This window comes from Podarcis filfolensis, assembly GCF_964270895.1.
Source record: "Podarcis filfolensis genome assembly, chromosome: 9".
Classification (NCBI taxonomy): Eukaryota; Metazoa; Chordata; class Lepidosauria; order Squamata; family Lacertidae; genus Podarcis; species Podarcis filfolensis.
The window spans coordinates 24,359,857-24,387,742 of NC_139610.1; the positions used below are offsets into that span (position 1 = coordinate 24,359,857).

General features: G+C 44.5%; 1 protein-coding gene and 1 long non-coding RNA gene across 3 annotated transcripts in view; one reads left to right on the forward strand and one right to left on the reverse strand.

Annotated features, from left to right (window-relative positions):
- Positions 1-27,886, forward strand: part of LOC310770367 — a 193,056-nt gene that overhangs the window by 124,727 nt on the left and 40,443 nt on the right. The window lies entirely within an intron of this gene.
- Positions 22,665-27,886, reverse strand: part of KIT (KIT proto-oncogene, receptor tyrosine kinase) — an 80,144-nt gene continuing 74,922 nt past the window's right edge. The window contains exons 21-22 of one of the 2 annotated variants that reach the window (XR_014551949.1): positions 26,898-27,720; positions 22,665-26,740 (exon numbers count right to left, since the gene is read on the reverse strand). Coding sequence is in view for 1 of the 2 variants with exons in the window: in XM_083630204.1 (XP_083486330.1) it covers positions 27,595-27,720 (126 nt within the window). In the remaining variant the exon portion in view is untranslated. Of the gene's footprint in view, positions 27,721-27,886 lie in introns of both variants that reach the window. The other variant, XM_083630204.1, reaches the window with a different exon arrangement.

The following is a 27,886-nucleotide window of genomic DNA, read 5'->3' on the forward strand; positions in this document are numbered from 1 at the left end:
TTGTAACAGGAATGGGTTTGATTTGTCCCATTGACCAGGTCTATGCCATTTTATGGTGGCCAACCACAGCTTTTGCAACAGCCTCTGCCGAGCCACTTGGTATTGGTTAAGGGAGAGCAAGGTTGACAACCAGAGACCACAATCATAGGTTCTCCAGGCATGGGGGGTGGGGGAGGCGACAGAAATAGTGTGGAGGCTTTTGACAGCATTCATGCTTACTAGCTAGGGATGCGGATGGTGCTGTGGGTTAAACCACAGAGCCTAGGGCTTGCTGATCAGAAGGTCGTCGGTTCGAATCCCCGTGACGGGGTGAGCTCCCGTTGCTCGGTCCCTGCTCCTGCCAACCTAGCAGTTCGAAAGCACGTCAAAGTGCAAGTAGATAAATAGGCACCGCTCCGGTGGGAAGGTAAACGGTGTTTCCGTGCGCTGCTCTGGTTTGCCAGAAGTGGCTTAGTCATGCTGGCCACATGACCCGGAAGCTGTACGCCGGCTCCCTCGGCCAATAAAGCGAGACGAGTGCCGCAACCCCAGAGTCGGCCACGACTGGACCTAATGGTCAGGGGTCCCTTTACCTTTACCTTATGCTTACTAGCCAGGCTATCATTGCTGATTGCTGAGTGGAAGAGAAACAGAAGTATGAAGCAAGTCATGTGTTTCCTATTTCTTTCTTTGCAGAGAGACTTTGCAATCTACCATTTATACATGGAGAGAACTAGCCTCCTGAGGCAGCCATATTTGACTGTATGTGGACTGCACATAGATGGCAGAACTGAGACCTTGTCATGCACATTTCTGATTCTGTTGGTGCCTCCAGCTATTCTTCTTGTTGGTGATCAGATTTGCTGCAGGGATAATATAGCAGCCTACTTCACCTTTCCAATAAGGCTTTGGATCAGCAATCCCAGACTCTTAGGAGTTCTGTGGTTATTAGACCCCCAGGCTGCTTGTGTTTCTTTGGCACTCCACCTTGCCTTGATTCCTCATCTGATGTCTGCCTGCCTGCATTTCCTGTCTGGCTGTTTGTCTGAGCTAGTTGACTGCACTAAGTTTTCTTATCTGTTTCCTGGTCTGTTGATCTGAAGGGTAGGAATGAGGTTCAACTGGTTGGTCTGGTCCTGGATTGACAAACTGGGCTTTATCCTGCAAAGGCTGTTGTTTGAGTGGCCATGTGTCCTACTTTGGAAAGGACAGACCTCTATCTGAGGGAGTTTTCTAGCTGAAGAGCTGTTCCGTCTTAAGCCCAGCTTAAAAAAAAAGGACTCCAGGACAGAAGCCTCTGGATAGCAGACTGAGTAAGCATACAGGCCTGCTGGTTAAAGTTCCCTATGATGAGACGTATTTAAATTATAGAGATAGTTTCTAATTCTGCATCTATACCCATAAATAGTGATACTCACAAATCGACACGTGCAATTACGTACTCAGACACAGCAAGCCTCGCTTGGGGGCCAAGCCTTCATGAAAGGAAAAGACATGACAACGTATTTGGGATTAAAATGGCCGCAACTTTACTGAATTCAGGTGCAGGTAAACTTTGGCATAGGCATTGGGTGGGTATCCCTCTTAGCCCCCTGCTGGGGGCCTGGGCATGGCAGGGTCAGTTAGGGGAAGATGGCACCAACACAAAACGCATGTTTACACATCTGGTCCCTCCCCGAATCGCTGAGGGGAGCTCTATGGCCCTCCCACCATGCGCTTTGGACAGAGATTCCCCTCATAATGGGGTACCCTGTTATCGCCGCTGCAGGAAGTGGGTGAGTCACCACTTCACCCCCAACTTCAGATGTTAGACTAAAGGAATACGCCCAAGGCCTAAACTGCCAAAGCTGTGACAATTGCTATGGGGAAGGCAAAATCTGCAGAGCAGGGAAAATTCCTTCCCGGCTGTGAAGACAACAACTATCGTATGACCATAGCAATGCACGCATTTCTGGAAAGAAGAGAATGAGATTAGATGGTGGGCTGGGTGGATGATGCTCTGGGTCGACTGCACTGCCATGAGCAGCCCCAATTTAAGCTTGAGGAGCAGAATGGAGCGAAGCCTCCTGCAATGCGGTCAGCTCCTATTGCCCTGCCCCTGGGCAGCCACAGATTGGCCAGAATTTGAATCTGGGTTAGGCAGGAACTCAGTAGGCTCCACGGCAACCAGGGAGGAAGAACAACGGCTGCGCAAAATGATGTGGCTCCAGGAGGAAGGGAAAGCGCCATGCCAGGTCGCAGCCACCGCCCATCCCTTGTACTGGGTAAGTGGTCAATTTCATGCAAACCTGCATCCATTTTTGTCCTCTTATTTTGTGGCGCATTTCCTCATTTTTGGTGATGTGTAAGTAGCCACCCTTGCTGTTGTACTTGCTCAGAGGGGCCAGACAGTTATCTAGGGCAGACCTCTCCAAAACTGTCTGTTCTGACATGTTAGTGCATCAGCTGCAGTATGTAGGTGTGTGTGAGGCTGGAAAGGAGTTAGTTTAACCTCTGGTTTGCTAGTAAAACTGAACTACTGTGTCATGGAATGATGCCTGTCTAAAAAGTGTGTCACCAACAGGAAACGTTTGGAAAGCTCAGATCTAGGGACATGCTTTTGTCTACTGCTCTTGACCTGGACACTACTGGCATTATATTTAAGCAATGCATACACATTATTGGATTGACAGCTCATTTCACAGAAGGATTTAGTACTGGATCTTGACCTTTCAACTGATTCCACTAGATGTGGACTTCAGGTGAGCATTACATGTTTTTTTAAAAGTGAAGCATCACACTTCCATCGCACATGAAAGCTTATTAGCCACAAATGATACATAATGTCAGAATCAATTACCAAGAGATCAATGATGAAATGGCAGTGAGCATCTGATTTCAGAGGGGTTTAAAAGCTTTCCTAATAAGCCTATAATTAAAGCCATCAAGCTTCTCTATGAAGTTGTGTATGACTATCTGCAAAGGTTTGCCAAATATATATATATTTTTCTTGGCAGCTGCCACAAGCTCCCTCTTGTCATCTAACATTTTCTATTCTTACGGATGCGAAATTCTTGGGTAGTGACTGAACTCATACTTAGCTTTGAGAATGCACACAGGAGTCCTATGAATGGTACCCAAGTGAAGGCCTGGAGCCTTTAGTGAGTGATGCTTAACACAGTGTTCCCTGAGGAATAATTTTGGCAGCTAACTTAAATGCATATTTGGTACCCATGCCAGGAGTTTTCTAAAAAGGCCCTGTCTTCTAGACTGGAGACAGATGCACTATTATAAGAGTGGTGAAGGTGACTTGCTAGCATCATCACTGTCTCCAGATGTCTTCTGACCCCTTACTCCATCTCCCAGAAACTCTGCTGAAACAAGTTCGGCAGGTTTTCACCAAGGTTCACAGGAAAAACATTCCCTACTATCATGGGGAGGTAGCTCTCTCAACTATGGTGTATACAGCTGTTTGGGATGCCTTTTTCCTAGCGCTCACAATACCACTAGAGCCATGATACCATCAAGGTAGCTCTCTCCTGCTGCAATGGCTAAGAGTACCTACTAGGTGACACACCTTTGTCACATTGAGTTTCCCTGTCCCCATTCCATGTCCTTTGCTGTCAAAAGCATCTGGCCCCAGCCCTACCATTAGACAGTGTGAGACATTTCAGTTTTGTGTATTGTTTCAGCTGGTATGAATTAGGTGAACCTCACCGAGTCCTGCCTGCTAGGTCCGAACCAGCAGTGTTTTGCATCTGGACGCAGACTGTGTGCCAAAATGCACTTTTATTTTTATTCATTTATTTTTGCAAGTAGAACTTCTGGTATTCTTCTGTTCTTTCTGGGTAGTTATTCTGTAAAAGAACTTTAGGATCAAAAGCAGAATGCTTGCAAGTATGAAAGCAAATCTTCTGGAATATGTTGAATACTCTTTTGCATTTTTGGATTGCATAAAAAGTTTTCTTTCAAAGAACAATATCTTATGAATGGGTATGCAACGCAGAACTACCAATTAAGTCAAACAACTGCTAAAAATAGATGATTGACCAGGACATGACTATTTTTGGTCTCAGATAATTAGAGTTCTGAGTTGTTGCTTTTCTGAGAGGGAGGTGTTATCTGTGAATATGTTAAGCAGGATTTTAAAATCAGTCATGGACCATGTAAGGAACAAATATCTCTCCCCACCCCCAGTTCCCCTCATTTAAAAACTGTTTACAATAACCAGACTTCTCTAACTGTGCCTTTCGCATGGAGTGGCAGTTATGTACTGTTAATTATTTTATCCTTTCTTAAGATCCTCTGAGGTAAGTGGTTTGTTATGCAACAAAGAGTCAAATTGCCACATGTCACATGAGAGGACGAGGAAACCAGGCAAAGCCTTAGATAAACTGGGATTCTGCTGGGTTACAGTTGTTGTTGTTGGGCACAGAAGCAGTGAGTGAGCTCACCCTCCTTTTGGAGAGGACAATATATTAGCTCAGAAGTTCCCTATAAGTAACCCACACGAGTGCCACATTTCCTGAGCATCTGTGCTTCATGACACCTTCAGGCCTCCTAGATTTCCTTGTGGAGGCCTCCAGCTTCCTCTCTTGTCAACTCAGAACATAGAAAACTACCTACAATGTTGCTGCAAGATTGCAGAAGCCTGTGTGAAATGGAAGGGTAGCTTCAGTTGGGCCACATTTCACTTTGCAACGTTCAAAATGCCATAGAAGCCTGATGATGCTGAACCACAAGACTGAATAGTCACCGGTCCAGCAGTTTGACCACTCAAGTATGTTGGTTCTCATGCCACGTGATCATACAACCATGGGATCAGTTCATGTGACTTGGGGAAGATGATATTTTAATTAAGAGGTCCTCAACTACATCATGTGGTTCATTCATGAGTTTGGTTGGTTGAATATTAGCTATTATTTGTATAACCAGTGCTTTTTATTCTGCTGGAGCATGCTGAAGCATAGTTCTGGTCTGGCTCTTCTCAGGTGGCCACCATTGTGGGCCAGCACTCTGCCTCCCCCCTTCTTGCCTTTACATACTTCTGAGAAGTGGGAAATGACCATTTCAAGTCAAAACAGAAGCTGGCCAGCATGTGTGAGTCTTGCAGGAGAAATGGGACAGAAGCTGGCATCCAATCCATGGGCTGCTACTTCCTATCCCCTGTTCAAACATTTGGCTCCAGTTGGTGGATCTCAGGGATCTAATAAAAACAAAAAACAAAAAACCCCAAAACAAAATGTATCTCATAAGACAGAAGTCTTACCACTCCTAATACAGTGGTACCTCAGGTTAAGAACTTAACTTGTTCTGGAGGTCTGTTCTTAACCTGAAACTGTTCTTAACCTGAGGCACCACTTTAGTTAACAGGGCCTCTTACTGCCGCCGTGCTACTGCCGCCACACGATTTCTGTTCTCATCCTGAAGCAAAGTTCTTAAACCAAGGTACTATTTCTGGGTTAGCAGAGTCTGTAACCTGAAGCATCTGTAACCTGAAGTGTCTGTAACCCGAGGTACCACTGTATATATATAGTAAATACAAATTACTTCACCAGCTACTCAGATAATATGCACAAATTACATTATCTGCTACTCACATGGAACAGATAAGATCTCTTTTTTTAAGGAAAGCCCATTTAGGATTCATCGAGGAACCAACCAGGCAGGATCTTCAGTTCCCTAAGAGAGAAGGAAAATCAAGGCTCCTAATTTATTACGAAAGCACTTGCATCTTGAATGCAGGACTTCAAAGTCAAGCAGCATGGCAAAGTCCATTTGCCTTTGAAGTCTTTGAAGTCTTCAAAGCAGCCGCTTCTCAGAGATCAGAAACCGGTGATTTGCGGCAATATACAGCCCAGCGACAGACAGGCAGAGGGATGCTTTCGTGGCTGCTTTTTTGGAGACAAGTCTCATCTTGTGAGGTAGGGGGAAAGCCCCAGCAGGTAGTTGAAATAATGGAGATGGAGGCGGTGCAAGGAGATTGTACAGATAGGCGGAGCATAGGATGAGGGCCAGACCAGGACATTTTGCTGCCTGAGGCAAAGATCAAAATGACATCTCCATCTCCCCATTTGATGTACAGAAGTCAACCAGACTTGCCGTTGACTTAAATTATTTAATTTAAATGTTTACAATCCACTCTTTGATAAGTGTGCCTTACAACATGCAAAACAGAATATAAACCAGTCCATAAATATCCATAAAGCATAAAATTAAAAACATCAGTAGGTAAAGCTGAAGGTAAAGGGACCCCTGTGCAGTCATGGCCGACTCTGGGGTTGCAGTGCTCACCTCTCTTTATTGGCCAAGGGAGCCGGCATACAGCTTCCAGGTCATGTGGCCAGCATGACTAAGCTGCTTCTGGCGAACCAGAGCAGCGCACAGAAACGCCGTTTACCTTCCTGCTGGAGTGGTACCTATTTATCTACTTGCACTTTGACATGCTTTTGAACTGCTAGGTTGGCAGGAGCAGGGACCAAGCAATGGGAGCTCACCCTGTCGCAGGGATTTGAACCATCGACCTTCTGATCAGCAGGTCCTAAGCTCTGTGGTTTAACCCACAGCGCCACCCGTGTCCTGATATCAGTAGGTACAGGTTGGTTAAAAGGAGAAATTCATATTGGTTGTTTGCAGCCATGCAGCATATTGGCTGTTTTGTGAAGCTGCACTACATTTTGGCTGCATGCGCCTGTTCTCGGCAAGGGAACACACATATGCTTTCAAACAGAGCAGGATTGCAGGGGTCTGGGAAAGCAGATCCACGCAGAATGGAATCCTCTGCTCACCAGCTGGTTAGCAGAGGGTTCAGTCCCTCTGGCTGCAGGTAACTCTCTGGTAAAGGAGTAGCCAGCATGGCTGAAGTCTTGTCTTCTCTGCAGTGTGCAGGAGGTGGCAGAAGCAGAAACATGCTCTCCTTCCTTTCCTGTTCCTGTCCTGACTGTATGTTCAATTAGGCTTAAAAATAGAAAAGTTCATCCCATCCTGAATTGATTTGGGGCTGTAACTGGGTTGGCTACTTGGGCTGGCGGGAGGAAACATGTAGAGGGCCTTCTCGGTAGTAGCACCCTCCCTGTGGAACGCCCTCCCTTCAGATGTCAAGGAGATAAAGAATTACACTTGACATTTCAAGTTCAACAAGAAGACTTTGAACATATGTGTGTGTGTGTGTGTGTGTGTGTGTGTGTGTGTGTGTAGTCTATCAAAGGTAGCATTCATGTGCAAAGTGCTTCAAGCATCATCATCATGGGCCACTGAAAGAGAAGAAGAGTTTGGATTTGATATCCCACTTTATCACTACCCTAATTGTCTCAAAGCGGCTAACAATCTCCTTTCCCTTCCTCTCCCACAACAAACACTCTGTGAGGTGAGTGGGGCTGAGAGACTTCAGAGAAGTGTGACTGGCCCAAGGTCACCCAGCAGCTGCATGTGGAGGAGCGGGGAATCGAACCCGGTTCACCAGATTACGAGTCCACCACTCTTAACCACTACACCACACTGGCTCTCAATTTCTCATTTTCTCTCATGAAATAAAAATGCTTTCCTCCTAGTGAGGAGGAGGGTTTCTTTGGTAACCCACATATATCAATATATGACTGTCATTCTGTTTGGGGTGACAGTTTGACATTCATATATGGATATATATGTAGGTTACAAAAGAAACTCTTTAAAAACCCTTCATTATTCAATGAATGACCCTCTTTATACTGGTCAAGTAACATGACATTTCAAGTTCAACATGAAGACTTTGAACCTATATATATATATTTATATATATATATATAAAATATATATGTAGTCTATCAAAGGTAGCATTCATGTGCAGGATGCTTCAAGCATCATCATCATGGGCCACTGAAAGAAAAATGCTTTCCTCCTAGTAAGGGCCTCTTTTTCATTAACTCATCAGCAAAGCTCCTGCTATGCTCAGTAGAATAACAGTTATACCACGACTTTGTTTGCTTAACAGTATGTGGTAAAAACACTGTTCTGGCAATACGATTTAATGGACAGTGGGGAACCTTTATTCCTGCTCATTCATAAATACCTCGAATTGTTAGAAAGCCAGGTTACCAGAGAAGGGTGACTCCGTTAGCATCCAAAAGCCCAGGAAGTGCATTGCCACAAAAAAGAGCAGCTTTGCCTAAAATCTGCATATGCAAATATGTGGAGGCTCCCTGTGCAGTTTAGAACCCTGAATGAGCATAGCATAGACACCAATGTACTAGCTTGGTCCACAGAGCTGCATTTTCCCAACAATAAAATCCTGTCAAGTTAGGTGCTGGTGTGCTGTATTGTTGGGGAGGCTTGTTTGTGTGTGTGTGTGTGTGTGTGTGTGTGTGTGTGTGAGAGAGAGAGAGAGAGAGAGAGAGAGAGAGAGAGATTAAATTTGTATACAGCCCTTCACCTGTAGATCCCAGGACAGTTCACAGCATAAAAATACAAGATAAAAGCACAAAATACCTAATAAAAGCAAGAACAGAACAGAACAATAACACCCTCTCTCACAAACACATTTAATAGGATATGGGATGTTAGTCAAAAGCCTGGTGGAAGAGGAACATTTTTGCCCGGCACCTAAAAGTGTATATTGAAGGCAGCAGCAGTGCTCTGGAAAATACTCACTTGGGTCCTCTGCAGTTATCACGCAGCTGTAGCATGATAAAATGATTGATTGGAAAAGGCCTGTGCATGATCAATCCAGATCTGTTGTCCCCTCCCTGCCTCCCCATCAAATCCAGTGGAATTTTAAAACTGAATATGGCAACATTTCTTCCTCATGTGCCTTCACCTTTGAGGCTGGGCTATCACACACGCCAGAAAAGATGCTTTTACAGAAACATGCCCCCTCCCCACTGAATACGTATTAATAATGTATAACCATAATTTGAAGATAATGCAATAATTGCTTGCTTGATTATGTAGCCAAAAGAATCATTTCTGAGACGTTTGATTTCTACATGGTGACTGCATTTTGTATAATTTGGTGTGTCTGAAGGGCTGGGAAGTGGGGTGGAGGGAGGTAAAAAAAAAGCAGATGCTCATCTATTTGTAATGGTCCAGAAAGCAGCGCTAAATTGAACTAGAATTACTTTCAACCTTTCCAAGCACCTAATTTGACTTTAAAAATAATCACAGCATAAATGGTCTTATATCACTTGGAGAAAATCTATGTACCATTTATGGATGAAGAGAACAATTTCCTCTACTTAATAATCACTGAGTAATGTGGACCAAAAAATAAAATAAAAATCCCATAAATCATAAAGCACCTCATTTCTTCCCACTCCTGCTTTTTACCCTCTCCTCTGAGGACCATGTTTATGTATGCATTTCGGTGGAAGGAAGTCCAATTAAACTTACTGAAACTTCCTTCTGAGTAAACATGCACAAGACTGCAGTAAATCCCACCCATTTCAGCTAAGGAGGATGAACTGCATGCTTAACTCTACCATGAAACCAATGGGATTTTAAAGTCCTTAACTCTGACAGGATTTCTCCCTGCACTTGAATACATATGTGTTGGGTAGGGAGTTCAAACATGCTAGAGGTATGTTTATTTGGTAACTCCCATTTTGGGTTGCAACTCAGTTGTCTGTTTCCTCCAAAGCAGATCTACTTAATAATAATAATAATAATAATAATAATAATAATAATAATAATAATAATTTATTATTTATACCCCGCCCATCTGGCTGAGTTTCCCCAGCCAATCTGGGCAGCTCCCAATCGAGTGTTAAAAACAATACAGCATTAAATATTAAAAACTTCCCTAAACAGGGCTGCCTTCAAATGTCTTCTAAAAGTCAGGTAGTTGTTTATCTCTCTGATATCTGATGGGAGGGCATTCCACAGGGCAGGCACCGCTACAGAGAAGGCCCTCTGTCTGGTTCCCTGTAACCTCACTTCTCGCAGTGAGGAAACCGCCAGAAGGCCCTTGGCGCTAGACCTCAGTGTCTGGGCTGAACGATGGGGGTGGAGACACTCCTTCAGGTATACTGGACCGAGGCCGTTTAGGGCTTTAAAGGTCAGCATCAACACTTTGAATTGTGCTCGGAAATGTACTGAGAGCCAATGCAGATCTCTCAGGACCGGTCTTATATGATCCCGGTGGCCACTCGCAATCACCAGTCTAGCTGCCGCATTCTGGATTAGTTGTAGTTTCCGGGTCACCTTCAAAGGTAGCCCCATGTAGAGCGCGTTGCGGTAGTCCAAGTGGGAGATAACTAGAGCATGCACCATTCTGGTGAGACAGTCCGCAGGCAGGTAGGGTCTCAGCTTGCGTACCAGATGGAGCTGGTAGACAGCCGCCCTGGACACAGAATTAACCTGCGCCTCCATGGACAGCTGCGAGTCTAAAATGACTCCCAGGCTGCGTACCTGGTCCTTCAGGGGCACAGTTACCCCATTAAGGACCTGGGAGTCCCTTTACAAACTATTTAAAAGGCTGTCAGAGACCAGCCCTGTCTTTGAAGGATTCCTGTTTTGAAGACCATCCTGTTAAAGGTCTGATTTAAAGATTTAAAAAGAAAAAGAAAAGAAAGGACAGCAGGAACCTTGAAGTTGCCCATCAATTGTTAGTGCCTGGAGAGCAGAATGAGCAGGCGCACAGGTCCCTTGGTCATAGTCTTCCCCACCGCGGTGAGATGTATTTTTATTTAAATTATATTTCTAAATTTGCACCTGCACTTATAAGTCAGTATGTGAGGATTTTATGATGGCCCCTCCCGTCAACTTTGATGGTTCTTCATCTTTAAACTGAACTTGGGCTAGAGGTTCTTCAAATGGGGAGTATCTTCTCCAGAGTATGACATGTGGCCATCTCGTGCCTCACTTCTTCTGCTTCCCCAGCATTTTGAACACTAAATTGGGTCAAGTCTGCCGGGCACCTAGTTGAGTTGTGGTCACTTCTGATCACTGAGGAAAGGGAATAGGAAAGATGAGGTCATTAATACCAGTTTGTATACACAAAGACTGTTTGGTTGCAGAAACCTCCTGATCCTTCAAGCGCACATTGGAAGAAGCATTTAAAAGGCCGAAGCTTAGAAGAAGAATTAAGAATACATCAAAGCCCTCTAGTAATTAAAGTCAGAAATAAGCTTTTGTGGTGTAAAGGGAAAATGCTGGGTCCAGGAAGTGGTCAATTTGGTTTCATGAAGGATAGCTCTAAGCCTGTTGCTAAAAAGGAACTTGCTCTGGCCACGTGAAGGTGTGAAGCAGAAAAACAAGCAATGAATTATGGTCAGGCTAAAGATAACGTCAAAAACGAGAATTAATGCATCACAACTGAAGGGAAACAAGTGTTTCTGGAATAGGTGGTTGAGAAAGGACGGCTGTCTGGGACGTCTTTTTGAGGGCTTCTGGTTCTTGCAGGTCTCTCCCCACTCGGATGTGTTTAAAGGAAGGTAGCATATAAACTTAACAGTTTGGACAAAATCCACACACACGTTGCTGTTTTGTCATGGTGGGGTAATGCACTACTACCACCCTCCACATGCTGGAGGGAAAGCCAGAAGTAGCTGTACATATCCACATATGTACAGCCTCATTGCACTATGTAGAACCCTGCATCATTCATTAATTTTCTATCCCACCTTCCTTCTGAAGGAGCCCAGGGCAGAATTTTCCATGTCAGAACATTCCCTGCCAAAGGCCACCAAAGCAGTCATGAAGGAGGAATGAGGCCAGGGAGTGTGGTCGCTGTTGTCTCCTTCACGTGACAGCAATCTCACACATGATGACACCTAAATATGGTCAATGCTGTTTTTCTAGAAAAAGAGGTGCCGGAACTCACCATTAATACCCCCCTCATTCTCTTAGAATGGCAATGGTGCCCACCTGAGAGGTGCCAGAACAGAGTTCCGGCAAGTTCTGGCTGAAAAAAACACCCAACCTGGTTATGGTTGCTATAATTCATTCCCCGTTTCTCTTGGTGGTGGCTGGCGCCTGTTGGGAAAGGTAGGGCAGAAGGCAAGGAGGCCAACAGTAGGTGGAGCCAGAAGAAATGACAGGAAGGAACAACTAGTATAACTTCATCCCCATCCTCCTCCCTGCTGAGCCCTGAGAACACTGAGACTAAGATGGAGGAAGCTGACAGGCGGTTGGCAAACCCTGGGCTGGTTATAAGTAAGAAGGCAGACAGGAGGGGGCTGGCTGAAGCTCGTGGGGCAGCGCCCCACTTGCCCTAATAGACCAGCTTTCACTGGTTTCTCTCTTCACTATAGAGCCAAGCCTGAGTCATACAAGACATTTGTTTGATGCAGCCATTGTGGATCTGTTGATGGTGGCTTCTTAATTCATACAACCTCCTGAATTGGCTTAGCGGGCACGTAAGACTTGCACACAGCTGGATTGCACCACAAGTCTATCTCCATCTTGTGTTCAGTTTTCAAGAGAGGCTGGCCAAACACAGGTTAATGGCTCCAGTGCAACACCCCAATCTTCCAAGTTGCCACGACACAGCAGTTTTTTGTCTTCCTCCCTAAACAACTATTTGCTGGTCCAGCAGCTCATAGAATTGGAATGCCAGCTAATGGAATTAATTGATTGAGCAAGAATGGTGAGAAGCACATTAGTAGAAAAATTACAAAAAAAAAAGAAGCAATTAGAATGCTGGTTTCAGAAGAGAGCGACAAAAAAATAATAATCTTTCAGATAATTATTTTCCACTCACCTGTTAAAGTTGGCTTCACTGCCTAATAAAATGACAGAACAAATATTAAAAGAAAAAAAAAGAATATCAATAAGCACACAGAGGGGAACAAAATATTGACTCAGAAGCAAGTGTTGGACAGAAAACGAAAGGCATGTGATGACTCCAATGAATCGTGAACTCCGTGGAGGTTTTATACATCAGGACAAGCAGAATTCTTGTTAGTAGGCTCGCTGTGGCGTTAGCTGAAGACAAAGGCCTCATATATACACAGACCAATGTCTGCATTATTACTGCCTTAAGTGTTTGGTCATGTAAAGTGCAGTCTGGGCTGTTGTTGTTTGGCTAAATAAAAATAAAATACACCCTAGTTAATTATGGAGGGCATACACACCACAGTAATAAATACCGAGAGGCTCCCATTGGTTGCTTTTTCTGTAGAATGTCCAGAGTGGACTTACCACTTGGTAATGTTGTCATGGTGAGAGGGGAGACTCAGAGCATCCCTAAATTGTCACCATTTTGCATGAGGGAGTCAAGTGCACAATGAGAAATTTAAGTTTGCACAGCTCCAAGTAGATTAAAGCACCCTGTCCTTCTTGCAAAGCAAATCCCAAAAAAAGAAAACAGACTTTTTTCCAGTTAGGAAAGTGACAATGAAATGCATGGAAAGTGTGGAATGAGCAAGTGATTAACAGGAAACAAAGCAAGCAAATCAAGATGAATGCAGGGTCACATAACTTTTCCACAGCAAATCACAGCAAATACTCAAAGAAAAGACCAGGTGCAATCTAAACTTGCATAAGCACATCAGAATGTTGCCCTCTGAGTATATAACATACATTTAAAGCAACCACCCCAAAGAATCTGTAGTTTACCCCTCACATAGCTACAATTCCAAGTTTCTCAGTAAGAAGCTGAAGAAGGGTGGACAGGCTCCCTTGAGAGACAACTCGCTCACTGCCATTCTTTCCCAGCAATCTAAAATACTGTTATGAGATTGTGGGTGCCAGACCCCTCTAAATCCCTGGATTCAGCAAGAGTTAAAATCTAATATGCCAGGTTATCTTCCTGATAAGGTAATTACCTGGGTGCCAAACACAGAAAGGGGCGCTCTGTGCCAGATGGCAAATGGGTGGGATGCCTTCTTCAACTCTTGGATAGTTAACAGGACAAAGCCTGAGTTTTAGAGCAGAGTTTGCTGTTATGTGGAAGAAAAGCTACAGGATAATAATAATAATAATAATAATAATAATAATAATAATATTTTATTATTTATACCCCGCCCATCTGGCTGAGTTTCCCCAGCCACTCTGGGCAGCTCCCAATCAAGTGTTAAAAACAGTACAGCATTAAATATTAAAAACTTCCCTGAACAGAGCTGCCTTCAGATGTCTTTTAAAGATAGGATAGCTGCTTATTTCCTTCACATCTGAAGGGAGGGTGTTCCACAGGGTGGGCGCCACTACCAAGAAGGCCCTCTGTCTGGTTTCCTGTAACCTCACTTCTCGCAATGAGGGAACCGCCAGAAGGCCCTCAGCGCTGGATCTCAGTGTCCGGGCTGAATGATGGGGGTGGAGATGCTCCATCAGGTATACAGGATGGAAAGGCAGAGAGAGAGAGAATGCAAGAATCTTTTGCCCAACATGGGGCTTGAACCCATGACCTGAGATTAAAAGTCTCATTGCTCTACCGTCTGAGAAGAAGAAGAAGAAGAGGAGGAGGAGGAGGAGGAGGAGGAGGAGGAGGAGGAGGAGGAGTTTGGACTTGATACCCCGCCTTTCACTCCTGTTAAGGAGTCTCAAAGCGGCTAACATTCTCCTTTCCCTTCCTCCCCCACAACAAACACTCTGTGAGGTGAGTGAGGCTGAGAGACTTCAGAGAAGTGTGACTAGCCCAAGGTCACCCAGCAGCTGCATGTGGAGGAGCGGAGACGCGAACCCGGTTCACCAGATTATGAGTCCACCACTCTTAACCACCACACCACACTGGCTCCTGTGGCAGATATGCAAGTGTTCCTCAGCAGACCAACTGATGTGAGAAGAGTTTTGTGAAGACCTCTGCCAGAGTCAGCTAAAGCAAGGGAAAGGGGATTCCTGAAGTATTGGGAGGATTGGACAGGAAGTCATAAAAGCATGACTCTTAGTTTAGGGATAGATGGGCAAACAACATAAGCTGTGTGAGAGAGGCCAAATTTTCTGGTAACTATGGAGTGGTGAGCACTGAGAAGTCTTGAAGCATCAACGAGAAGTGACGATCTGAGATGGCCGTGGGTCCAGTTAGGTTTTAGAAAATCCATCTCTGTCAGTAAAAATGTCTAATTGTCTAAGCTTGCTAGAAGCTTCTAAATAAAATAAGGATGCTCCAGGGAAAATTTGCCTAGGAACCTGTTTTCATTCTCCCCTCGTGACTGTGTTTACTGTTGCCTGCCACTTTGTATCCAAAACTCATATTTAATTGCTCATGCGTCTTTTAAATTCTCAAGGCTTTCTCGCTGAGGGCGATTTGCGGTACAATCGAAGCAAAGCCAATAAAAGGCTGTTTTTGATCATGAGGGAAACAAAGAAGCCCCTTTTTTCTCCTTCTGATTTAAAAGCGCAGCTAACTGCTTCTTTGGAACAAGATGGTGGGAGACAAGCAGATCAAGTTTGACAAGGGAAGAGGCTGACTGGAGGAAAAGCAGCTACAATCATATTGTAGGACTGGGCTCTATGAATGGCCTAGTTTAGAGGCAGCCAGTGTGATGATTTCCATGTGAGGTGAGAGACCAACTTGTACCAGGCACAGCCAGCAGGGCCAATTGTGAGGCATGCCCAACAACATCGGGAGGGCATAAAATCATAGAATTGTAGAGCTGGAAAGGGACCCAAGGGTCATCTAGTCCAACCCCCTGCAATGCAGGAATCTCAGCTAAAGCATCCATGACAGATGGCCATCCAACCTCTGCTTAAAGACCTACAAGGGTCCACAACTTCCCAAGGGAGGCTGTCCCACTGTCAAACAACTCTTACTGTCAGAAAATTCTTTCTGATGTTTAGTCAGAATCCCCTTTCTTGTAACTTGAAGCCATTGGTTTGTGTCCTACCCTCCTGAGCAGGAGGAAACAAGCTTCTTCCCTCTTCCATGTGACAGCCCTTGAGATATTTGCAGATGGCTATCATGTCGTCTCAGTCTCCTTTTTTCCAGGCTAAACATATCGCAAGGCTTGTTGTTGTTTAGTCGTTTAGTCCTGTCCGACTCTTCGTGACCCCATGGACCAGAGCACGCCAGGCACTCCTGTCTTCCACTGCCTCCCGCAGTTTGCTCAAACTCATGTTCGTAGCTTCGAGAACACTGTCCAACCATCTCGTCCTCTGTCGTCCCCTTGTCCTTGTGCCCTCCATCTTTCCCAACATCAGGGTCTTTTCCAGGGAGTCTTCTCTTCTCATGAGGTGGCCAAAGTATTGGAGCCTCAGCTTCACGATCTGTCCTTCCAGTGAGCACTCAGGGCTGATTTCCTTCAGAATGGATACGTTTGATCTTTTTGCAGTCCATGGGACTCTCAAGAGTCTCCTCCAGCACCATAATTCAAAAGCATCAATTCTTTGGCGCAAGGCTTGCTCCACATGTCAAATGACATTGAGAAGACACCACATTGGCCACTGTTGACCTAGTTAAACCCTTCTGGCTGAATAATGTCTATGTGAAAACCCATAAACTCCAAATGCTATACAGTGGTACCTCGGGTTAAGAACTTAATTTGTTCTGGAGGTCCGTTCTTAACCTGAAACTGTTCTTAACCCGAAGCACCACTTTAGCTAATGGGGCCTCCTGCTGCCGCCACACCGCCGGAGCACGATTTCTGTTCTCATTCTGAAGCAAAGTTCTTAACCTGAGGTACTATTTCTGGGTTAGCGGAGTCTGTAACCTGAAGCGTATGTAACCTGAAGCGTATGTAACCCGAGGTACCACTGTAGTCCTGTACATACATGTTTAAATACTAACTGGGGTAGGGTGGGGACTGCACATGCCGAACCTACTGCCTACTGCCCCATGCTCCCATGTGGGCTGAATGTGCCTACCGTCCTTCCTTCAGTTGGCAATCTGAATTTTCCCACCCTGGGGAGGTTGTAACCATGTTCAGCTGCATGTGCTTACAACTCCCCCTTTGGAAACATCCCACACAAGGTAAGGAGGTCAGATGTGGAAGAGGAGGCGTGTGCAGCACTGTGCCTTCTCCACTGACAGAATTTAAGAAACCTGAATAGGTTGTGACACATTAAAAAAAGAAATATAGAGAGAGTTCTGGTTGGACCTCTGGTCATGTTTACAAGCCTCCACAAATGAAGGCTGAAATTGGACAGCATCCTCTCTTTGTCAAAGCTTTCCACGCAATTTAGAGTCTTGAGTGTGCACAGTTCTGCATCGGCCAAGGAGTTTCCACTACGTTGAGGAAGCTCCCCACTTCAGATCTTTACCCTCAAACTCAAGGAAGGATGTAAATGGTATTCGGGCGATGCATCAGATAGGGTGAGGAGGGGTCCTTATCCGTGGGACTCTGCCTCCCACTCATGTGTTTATAGAGATGGAGAAGAAATTCATTTTGGTTTGCATTTTAATGAGAATCTATCTAATTCACGCTTCTCGGAGCAATGCACAAACCAAAACACAGCTATCCTTCAAAACGAACACTTCCTTGAATTTTGCAACGGAGTTCTCCAATGACTACAAAAAATGCATATGCTGAAAACGTGTGTGCATTACTTAAAGCAGCACACAAAAGTGCATTAGAACAGGGAGAATTGATTGCAAAAATCTGCTAGTCGAAACTGCCTGCAAAAGCATGTACTCTGGGAGAAATTTGCACCAAAATGGTGGCCAATTTTCATGAGGGTGAAAGTGCGCCAGTTGCTGCAGAAAAGTGGAGAACTGAATTTTAGCCAGGGAAAATGAGAAACTGGCAGAAACCAAAATCTGCAGATCTGCCCATTCCTTACCCATGAGGAGACTGAATGCCCAAACAGGGCTCCTGTGGATTCTTCTCCTGGTTGGCTTCCCACCCAAACTTGTGCTGGAACCAGAGCATTTCCTTATTTCTGCAGCTGGTGGCTTAGAGGCCTAAGAAATGAATGGCACGGCCAAGCCCACAACTGCATTGCAAGTTTATGAGACCACACAGGAAGGAAAAGGAAGAGGTGCTGCCTATGACATCATTGCAACATGCAATAATCAAGGCTCTGCCAGTTCCATTTTGTGAGTTTAAAGTGCCCTGGTTTTTCATTTTTCTTTTCTTTTCTGGGGCTGTGTCTTCCTCCTCTCCAGTGCTCAGGTGCCTATCTCACCAGATATATAAAGCAAACCGGTCTCTTCTCCCATCCCCAGAAAAGGCTATACCATCACGGCAAGATTATTTCCGGAGGTGGACTTTGGTCTTTCGAATTTCAGCTGCACCCTGTGTGATGCCAAAATCCGGTTCTGATCTCCTTAGTGGGCAAACCGGTTGCATTGCCCTATACAGTGGTACCTTGTGTATCGTACTTAATCTGTTCTAGAGGTCCATTCGTAACAGGAAACCGCTCGTAACATGAGAAGTGCTTTCTCTAATGGTGCCTCCCGCTGCCGCCGTGCTGCCGGAACGCAACTTCCGCTCGCATCCCGGGGCAAAGGTCACAACAAGGGGCATCTACAGTGCTACCCCGTGTTACATACCATCCCCCATCCGGCACTCCACTAACCTGGAAGTAGATGACCTTTGTTGCGACCTTTGCCCTGGGATGCGCTCCGGCGGTGCAGCAGCAGCGGGAGGCGCCATTAAAGAAAGCGCGCCTCATGTTACGAGTGGTTTCCTGTTACGAACGGACCTCTGAAATGGATTAAGTACGTAACATGAGGTACCACTGTACTTCCGGGTTAGCGGAGCGCATAACCCGCAGCATTTGTAAGCGGGACAGTACGTAACACGAGGTACCACTGTACCTGCCTGTGATTATCCCCACCTCTTCCTTAAATGAGCAAAGTTGACACAATACTTGTGGCTGGAGTGTTGAGAGATAGGAGTTTCAGGCTGCAATCCAATGGTCCAATGGGAGACCATCTCAGGGATCTTAGAATCGGTTGGATTTCCCTCTTGGAGGGTGGAGAGGAGATCCAATGTTGGCTATCTCCCCCATGAGACTGCCAAAAGGACTGCAGCCAATTCTTCTCTGATGATGGAGCTAATATTGGAGAAGAGACAGAGGAGAGGTGGGTACAGCTATGCCATAGATTATGTATTTTGTGGTTTTATATCTTGATTTTATTCTCTGAACCACCCTGAGACCCCCGGGTATAGGGCAGTATATAGATGATGATGATGATGATGATGATAGATCCACAGCTCTCTCTTTCTCCCAATGTACCATGGGAAGATTAACAGGATTTGCATTCAGGTGAGCTAGAGCTAAAGTGAAGGCATAAAATGGAGAATAACTCATGAGGAAAGGTTCACAAATAGCAGGCAATGACAGAATCATCATCATTCAGAAGAGGCAATGGTCTGCTGCAATATTTTCCGGAGAGGAAAATCACAAGGGTTTTTGAATAACGCTAGTGCAGTATCAGGAACAGCCCTTAACATTCCTCCAAACTGCAGATGCAACAATTGTTTATTTTACGTCACTTTCCGAGCCCTTACAGCAATGATGTGGCCTCGCTATGCGTATGATAGTCATGTGCATCGATTAGAACTGTGGCACTTTTATCTCTCAAAACAACAACTCGCTCATTTTCTGTCACTCGCTGATGTCAGTTCTTTTTCCTCTAAGCAATGCAGGCAGGGGCCGAGCCATATGACGGTGGTTTGGTATTCTTCTAACAAACCTTTCAAAGCAACCACTGTTCAAATGCTCCACCGTCTTTAGATATAGTACATGAAGCAGTAGCAAGAGGGAACGAAGAGTCCGTAAACAGCCTTGCAGCTAAAAACTGCACATCTGCTACCTGCTTGGTTCTCCAATGACTTTTAATTTTTTTAAAAAATGTGTAGGGTTGTATTTTGTGTGCATGTGCACATGTGTACTTGTGTGTGTGGTGTGTACAGCAAGACAGAGAGATCCTTGCTCTGAGGAATTAACAGTCTAAAAATTTAATACAGGAGAGGCAGTAGGCAAGATTACCACCAGATGACGTGTTTGCCTTATTGTGTGCTTCTACTTACCAGTAGCAGAAAACTTGAAAAATCCTGATACTGTTTCTTGGCTCTCCAAGACCATGGCAAATCACATATGTAGAACAGGAAGGGTGGCAGACAGCCATGTGCTTACAGCGTTTCTGACTTTCACATGTGTTAAAGCCAAACACAATTTTATACACAGCAAGCCAGAGTCACAGAATTTATAAAATTGTGCAATGATTTCTGAAGAATGTCTGGCATAAAATTGTATCCAGGAAATCCCTGTAGTTCTTGAATAGCTGAAGTTCACAGTAAATAGCATTCTGTCCCAATAATGAGTTTCTGTAAGAGCACAAATCTGCTTCTAGAGTGGAGTATTAATTTATTTTTAAATTGCCCAGTTCTGTTGTTACATCAAACCATTGTTTAGTGTTACAAGAACGTGTCCTGCCTCCACTGGGCTTAAGCACTCCCCTTCCTCTCCTTTAGTGCTGCTGCAAGGAGTGATTGGAAGCTTCCACTTACGTTTTAGAATAACAGCAGTTTAGTGTGTCATCCAAATCCTAAACTGTGGTTAACATTAACCATGGTTAGCGAAAGCAAGACGACTTTATAAATATACCACCAATCAGTTAAGACAACAGCAATATGTCTGGGTTTTGAGGCACAACAAAGTTCATTTCACCACAGATGGAAGAAAAAGATTCTGAATTCCTCCGGTCAGACTGGAGAAAGAGGAGTAGTATATGAGTTTGGCAAGAGCCTAGGTTCATCCTTGGAATGCTAAACATTGATTTAGCCTAGCATCCAAACCAGCCCTGCCTTAACTGTTGTTTTGAAATGAAAGAACAAATAAGTGTTTATAATTTAGCAGCAAGAAACTTGAAAGAAAAGATCATTGTGTTAAGCCCACATAGTGAATCCAATGAATTAGGTTCAGTGTCTTCATGCAATATTGTCAAATGGGAAAATGCATTGGGTCAGAGAGAAAACAAAAATATGCTTTGCTATATACACGAAGAGAGTGTTGGAGATAAACTGATGTTAAAGTGACCATATGTTTGTGCTAGAGACCTCCAAATCCTATTATATGCCCAAGTTTGGATTAAGTAAAAAACCCATGTGCAGCAAAGAAGGAAAAAAAGAAATCAAACAAATGGTAACATGTAGGAGTAATCATGTGTATTGTTTGGGTAGATGATTCTCTTCCAAGCCCTGTTGTTTTGCCCGTCTCATAGCTACTAATCTAATTTTCATGCCTTCTGTCTCCTCCATCACTGTGTTTTCAAGCCCGGATGTCTTAGTGTTTCCCCTTTTCACCCACAAGTAGATATATAGCTGACATATTTTGTAAGTGGCTTGACCTAGTTCTAGCAGATGACTATTAAGTAAGTGTTAGTGGTAATAATTAATTGCATATAACAGTCACCAATGATGGGATATTATTGAGTCATCTGATTTAGCACGATTGCAGCTTTTTGACTCTGGATTTTCAATGTCTTCATTTGCAAAACTGCATTTTTAAAACTCAGAATGGAGTCCTAGTTAAGCTGCATCATTACCATAAGATGCTTTCTCAGCCACTGCGTTTTTCAGCCTCAAAACAGATATGAAGTTACTCTCCTTTCACAATCTATAAACCATTTTGAGAGCAATTTTCCTTATTTAATAGGGGTTGCCGTTATGCTTGTGATTCTTTAATTTAAAGTCAAACACATTAGGCTCCCAAATATTAAAAATGATGGCAATTGAGAGAAGGGAAATTGGAAGGCTAGTACAGGCATTCCCAATGTGGAACATCTGTAAGGGATGGAGAAATATGGTACATGACTGTTCACTTCCAGCAAATGCAAGCTGGTATATAGGACTCCTGGCACATCTAAAAGTAGTGCAGAAGAAGGAATTCATGGCAAACTACTCCTGCTGAAATTCCCTCTTCTACACAGCCAATATTCACCAGTCTGATGCTATCCAGATGTTGGACCACAACTCCCATCTTCCCTGACCATTGGCTACGCATGCTAGAGCTAATGGAAATTGAAGTCCAAAACATTGTTTGTGTGCACACCAAAATGGGGGAGACTGTACCCAACTATTAAAAGGTGTACGAGCCCTGTCCCCATAGCTTATATTCGTCAGGGAATGAATCTGAAGCCTCCACTCTTAAGACTGACTCTCTTGAATCTGAGGTCCAAGTCAACCTCCAAACAAGATCTGAAACAGAAAAGGATGGAAGTCTGGAAAAGGCACCAATCACATGGATGCAGAATCCCCCAAGAAACTTTGAGCGGAGAGACCAAAAGGGTGGAAAAGGTCATAGAGAAGATTGACTGGAACTTCATTACTTATAATTGCCAACTGTCACTGATGCCTAACTCACATAACAACTTTGTGTTCCTTTAGATATCTCCTAGTTTTGCATTATGCTGTCTGGCTTACATGGGCCTGCAGTCAACTTTCAGGTTAGCGGATTGATGTGGAAAACCTACATTCCAGTGAGTGAGGGTTTTCCCCCCTTGTTCTAGTACCTAAAGTACTTCTGGTACCAGGCCTATCCATTCTAGTTCCTTTATAGTAAGAATGATCAACTACACTGCTCCCTGTATCAGGAATGCAGAGGCCAGTCATGGGGTGCTGGTGAATGAACTTAATTCAAAACCAGATGGTTTTGAGTTGGCTTGAATATAATCCATCTCCTTAGCCAGTTTGTTGCAGTAGCACACGTGTGCAATTAAATATGGCTTTTCAATCCTTCACACATTTTTCAGTTGATCAACCATATTATTGGGCCTTTCCCTACTCTCTTTCACATTGCAGATCTCCAATATAGGTTGCCAGTAAGCTCAAATAGACCATAAAAAAGCAGGTTGATTAGGCATAGGGCAACGATGGAACTAGCAAAGTATATTACAGCACGGCTATGAATGAATGTATATTATTTACACTTTTATTTAAACTCTTTTAACAATACAACTTTTCAAACATCCACATATTTATACATACAGCTGCTTTGCATATATATATATATTTATATAAAAATATTTTTCAAGAACCTAAAGGAGTTGAGGAGACATTATTGCTACAAACCTGAAAATATCAAGCTGCTGCAAAACTAATTTTTCAAAAAAAATTATAAAAATATAACTTTTCAGAACATTTAAAGGAATAAAGTCTTCCATCTAAGTGCCAATGAAGTACCGCGGTGTGGAAAATTATTATGCCTTCTGACAGCTATAGGAGCCAAAATATCCTTAGAGGTTGGGGGTCAGGTGCAGGATAGAAGCCAAGGCTTCCCTATTCTCAGAACAGGAAGATGACCTGCATGTGCAATGGGAACACCTGGTGCATTTCGGGAGAGTTTCCCTTCACAGAAGAGAATGGGAAACCCCTGCATATGTGGATTTTGGACTGAGCCCTTCTTCCCCCAAACTTCGGAAAGGTGCAACAGCGTAAATAACTCCAGTGCAAGTGTCTACTGTGAAGACTGGCTAGCAAACATCTGTAAATAGAGCCCCAAGTGACATGGAGGAAAATGTAGCTATAGATCAGATCATACAGTAAAAGTGAGTGGTATTCAGTGTAATTTGAGGAATCCAGCAGTGTATTTTATTTTTAAAATTATCTTGCATTTGGGTGAATAGCTACTTCTAACAAAACAATGTAAACTCAACAAAGGAGTGCTGAAATAACAGAGTGCTGAAATGCTGGTGCACTATAAATAAATAACTGTTTCAAAATTGGTCTATTACCCACATGCCTTCTTCTAGATTTTCACTGCTTTGAGGAAAACTGGATCTTTTAGAAAAAAGATCTAGGACATTAAGGATGTGTTCTGGAAAAACAGTAGCAATATCGATATGCCATTCCTAAATCTAACTGCTATACTCTGCTTGGCTCTAACATGAAAATCCACAAACCTCAAGCAAGTTACTTATCAAGTGTTGCCATCCCTGCAGTACATGTTACAGAGGGATAAGCCCTTCCCCAGGACGTGGTTACGTGGGCCTCTACAGAAAGCTTTCACAGTTGTGTAGAAAAATGCAACCAGGAGATACTTGGGGAAGAATAAGGGAAAGAAAAGGACTTTTACAAACAATAATCACGTTGATGGTAATAAAAGCTGTGAAAAATGAGCAGCTTTCTTCAGAAGGTACCTAGTTCATACCATTAACACCTTGCCTAGTCTCTGATCAGACTACAAGAGCTTTACAGAGAACATAAAACTGTATGTTGTGAAATGCAAATAAGACACATTTCTTCACCAGACTGAGAAGCAGTAGTCAATGGGGATGCAATTATTTTGATCACTTGGAAATAGCCACCCAGCAGAGAATTTTCTTCTTCCTGGCATATGCCGTGGAAGAAATGGGATGTAGAGACCTTCCAAAGTAGATGAAGCTATGAAAAATAATTAAAACCAACCACAGGACAGCCACTCACAGGTTACAAAATATAGGTACATGTACATGAATGTGAACATATGCATTCAAAAATGAAGCATGAACATAATCTTCTCCTTCAGCCCCACCCACCCATGCCCCAACGTATCTTCTACCTAGAATGCAGAAGCACCAAGTGGGGGACAAACCAGGTGAGAACTGCCACTCAGATGTTGCTAGACTCTTTTCTGCCATTTCTACTCTTTTCTGCCATTGGCTATGATCATAGGAACTGGAAATCTGGAGGGCCACAGGTTCTCCACCCTTGTCCTAAGAGGTGGCCCAACATCTCAGGTGCTCAAGCTGAGGTGCTACAATATTCAGGGTCTTTCCATTCCCTTCTGGTCAAGTGGTCTATTTTGCTCCAGGATTTGAATTGTTATGTTTTGCTTTTTGCTTGCATTTCTAACATTTCTGGGGTTGGGAAAGTAATGGAAATCGATTCAGATATCTGCATTTATTCATTTCCAAACATAAACACCTATTTTCTAGAATCAGAGCTCTTGACGTCTGGCATTATATATAATATATACAGATAGATACATCCAGCGGCGGAGGAAGCAGAACTGGCACCTGGGGCGGCGCAAACCGCCTGGCGGGGCATGTGCACGCCGTCCGTACGGCACATGCGTGTGCTGTATGTACGGTGGCGGAATTCTCTGCATGCACCTGCAGTGGCAGCAGTGGGATCCCACTGACGGTGCCACATGGTTTGTTTGGAGGAAGGCACTCGGAGATCAACATGTCCGTATCCACCCCCAGCAAGCGCGCACATGCAGAAAAACGCCAGGCAAATTCAAGTGCACTGAAATGCAAGCACGCATTTGCCGCTCCTCTACGCCCCCCCCCCACCACAAGGAAGAGAAAAGGGCAAGACTTTGTACCTATTTTTTTAAAATCTGCAAAAGCAAATGGATCCTCGTTCTCCTATTCCTCCAAGCAATACCAGTGCAGAAGGGCTCAGGGGGAGCTACTGGCTCCGTGAAGGAGTCTCTCTCTCTCCTGTTTCAAGTCTGTAACTACTCAGGGATGGAGGAGGAGGAGCTTCTTTTTTTGCTGCCATTTTCTCCTGGCCCTGAACTGCCACACCGCCAGCTGCTCATGGGAACGACACAATCCAGCCCAGAGAAAATAATAATAATTTTTTTAAAAATGCAAACAATTCAGGAAGGACGGAGGAGAGTTGGGCTAAAAGCACGGGTTGTTTTTGGTTTGCTTTGGGGGTTTTTTGGTCGGCTACGTTTGCCCCGCGTATCGTCCACTTTGTCAAAACACCCACCCACCCACCCCCAACCTCAAAATGCAAGCGAAAGGAAGTTAAAACAGCAACAAGGTGCCTCTTCCGCCGTGTCCATTCCTACACAAAGAGAATGCAATTGGAAATGGATCCGAACGGGGGCAGAAAGGGGGGAGGAGAAAAAGCAGATCAAACATTTCATTTTCTTCCGTTTGAATTCAAGCAAGACTTGAAATAAGCAGAGACTTCCTCCCCGAAAAAAGAGGGGTCCCCAGCACCCAAGGGCTGAAAGCAATGGGAAGACAAGAAATGCTCTCGCAAAAAGTTTCTCATGTCTCTTTCCCTGAGTGACAGATGCCTAGACAGATTTCTCTTTGTTCCTAAAGAAACAGGAACTCGCCCTCTCCCCACCAATAGCACGCGTTACTACCCCGGCTTTCCTCCAAACAAATCCACCCCCTCCCCCCAAAAGCTGTCATTTTACAACACTTGAAATCAGGTTTTATTTCTGTTTTGTTTTTGTTTTTTAAAAAGAGACCTAAATTTACAGAGTCCAAAATCGGTGGGGAGGAGTCTGCAAAAGAGAAAATTGGGAAAGTTGCCATTTTGGGATCAAGAGGGAACAGAAGCATGCAAAAGCAGGTTTGGGAGGAGAAACCGTCGAAATCTTTTTTTAAAAAAAGGTTTGTGTATGTGTGTCCTTTAAAGAAAGCCGGACCGGGGGGCGGGGGGGCGGCGGCAACAGAAGAACCTCCATTCAGATAGAAAGGGCAGGAAAGAAGTTGGATCTCTCTTGCAATTTTGCACTGAACATGACCAAATAAAAAGATCTTCTTCCCAACTCTTTCACCTCTTGCTTGCTTTTCCATAGCTGAGTGCCTGGAAAACACTTCTCGTTCTGCCCTCCTCTCGCTTCTTTCCTCGTGGTGCTTTTTTGTCCCTCTTCTCTCCCACCCACTCCCCGCTAGAATTTTTATTTTTATTTTTTGGGGGCAAAGTTGAAGAGTTTTTGCAAACACTGATCGGATACGCTCCATGCACACACACACAAACCACCCGGTTCTCCACGAGGGCGCTCCATTCTCTGTACAAAAACTCTTTCCTCCTCCTCTTCCACTGCCCCCCGTCCTGCCTGCCTGCGGCGGTTTGCCTTTGAGAAAATGGTCGCGGTTTTGCAAAAGGAAAAACCAAACCCCTGAACCTTCTTACAAGTGCTTCCAGCCTTCAGACGCTCCACACGCTTTTGCAAAAAAGAAAATGGAAGAAAAATAAGAACTCCAAAGTTTTGCCGAGCAAAAAGAAAGAGAGGGGTGTGTGTGGGGGAGCTGCACATCTTTGCCAGCAAAGCCAAGCAAATCTCGTCCTCTCCCTGCCTCCTGCCTATTCCTCCAGGCTCCAGCCAGGACTCAGGAGTGGGGGCAATGGCATACCGACCCCCCCACGCAACTCACAAGTATCCAGAGCTGGGGGGGGGAGGGAGACGGGGATAGGACGAGCTGCTCGCTGACAGCGAAGGGTGCAGCCGTGAGGGAGGCAAGGTGCTCTACTCTTTGTGTCTGCCCTGATAGTAAGAATTGGCACTGCGCCTTTAAGAGGGAGGTGGCAACGTCGCCACCCCCACCTCCTCCCCATCCCTAGTGCTTGCGCAAGAAGGAAAAGCCCAATAGGTGAGAGGGGGTGAGAAATGTGACCTAGGCTTGTAGCGCGCAAGATAGAGAGAGAGACCAAGAGGAGCTGCCGCACAGAGGATCCTTCACCCACAGCTGTGGGCGCGACGGCAACCCCGTGGGATGCCCTCTTGTCACCCCTTCAGAGATGGCACCCGGGGCGCTCTGCTCCCCCCGCCCCCCTCTTCCTACGCTGCTGGATGCATCTCTAATCCATACCAAAGATTTTAAACAGGTTGTTTTCCCACTCCCAAATCTGGTTCTACACTACAAACGTATTTAACATAGCAACTATACACAGATTCTAGCAAACAGTGTAACAACATTGTTAACCGTGATGGGTAACCTACTTTTGTTTTTAACAGCATGTGATTTTCAAAAAGAGAGGTGGGGGAATATCATTGCAATGTTCCTACTACCCTCAGCGTAGTAGTGAATACGCTGCAAACAACCAGTAGTCATTTCGAAAACAACAACAGTAGTTTCTTCATCAAGGCTGGACGAGTCTCCTCTCAAGCAACTTCATGCGTGAGCAAGGGCTGAGTTGATGAAGCGCTGCTGCCAACCGAATTTATTCTCACCGAGTGATCTGGAGCGTTTCCTTGAGTGCAAACGCCACTTGTAACATTTGAGTAAATCTGGAGAAAGATACAAGAACGCGATCAGTACTGAACGACTGCAGTGACAACAAACTACCTGCCCCATGGATCGCGATTACAAAAACTTGTGTCACGACCAATTGCTTGTTATTGGATTTTGCTCCCATTTACAATTGTAGAGATACAGTGGTACCTTGGGTTAAGT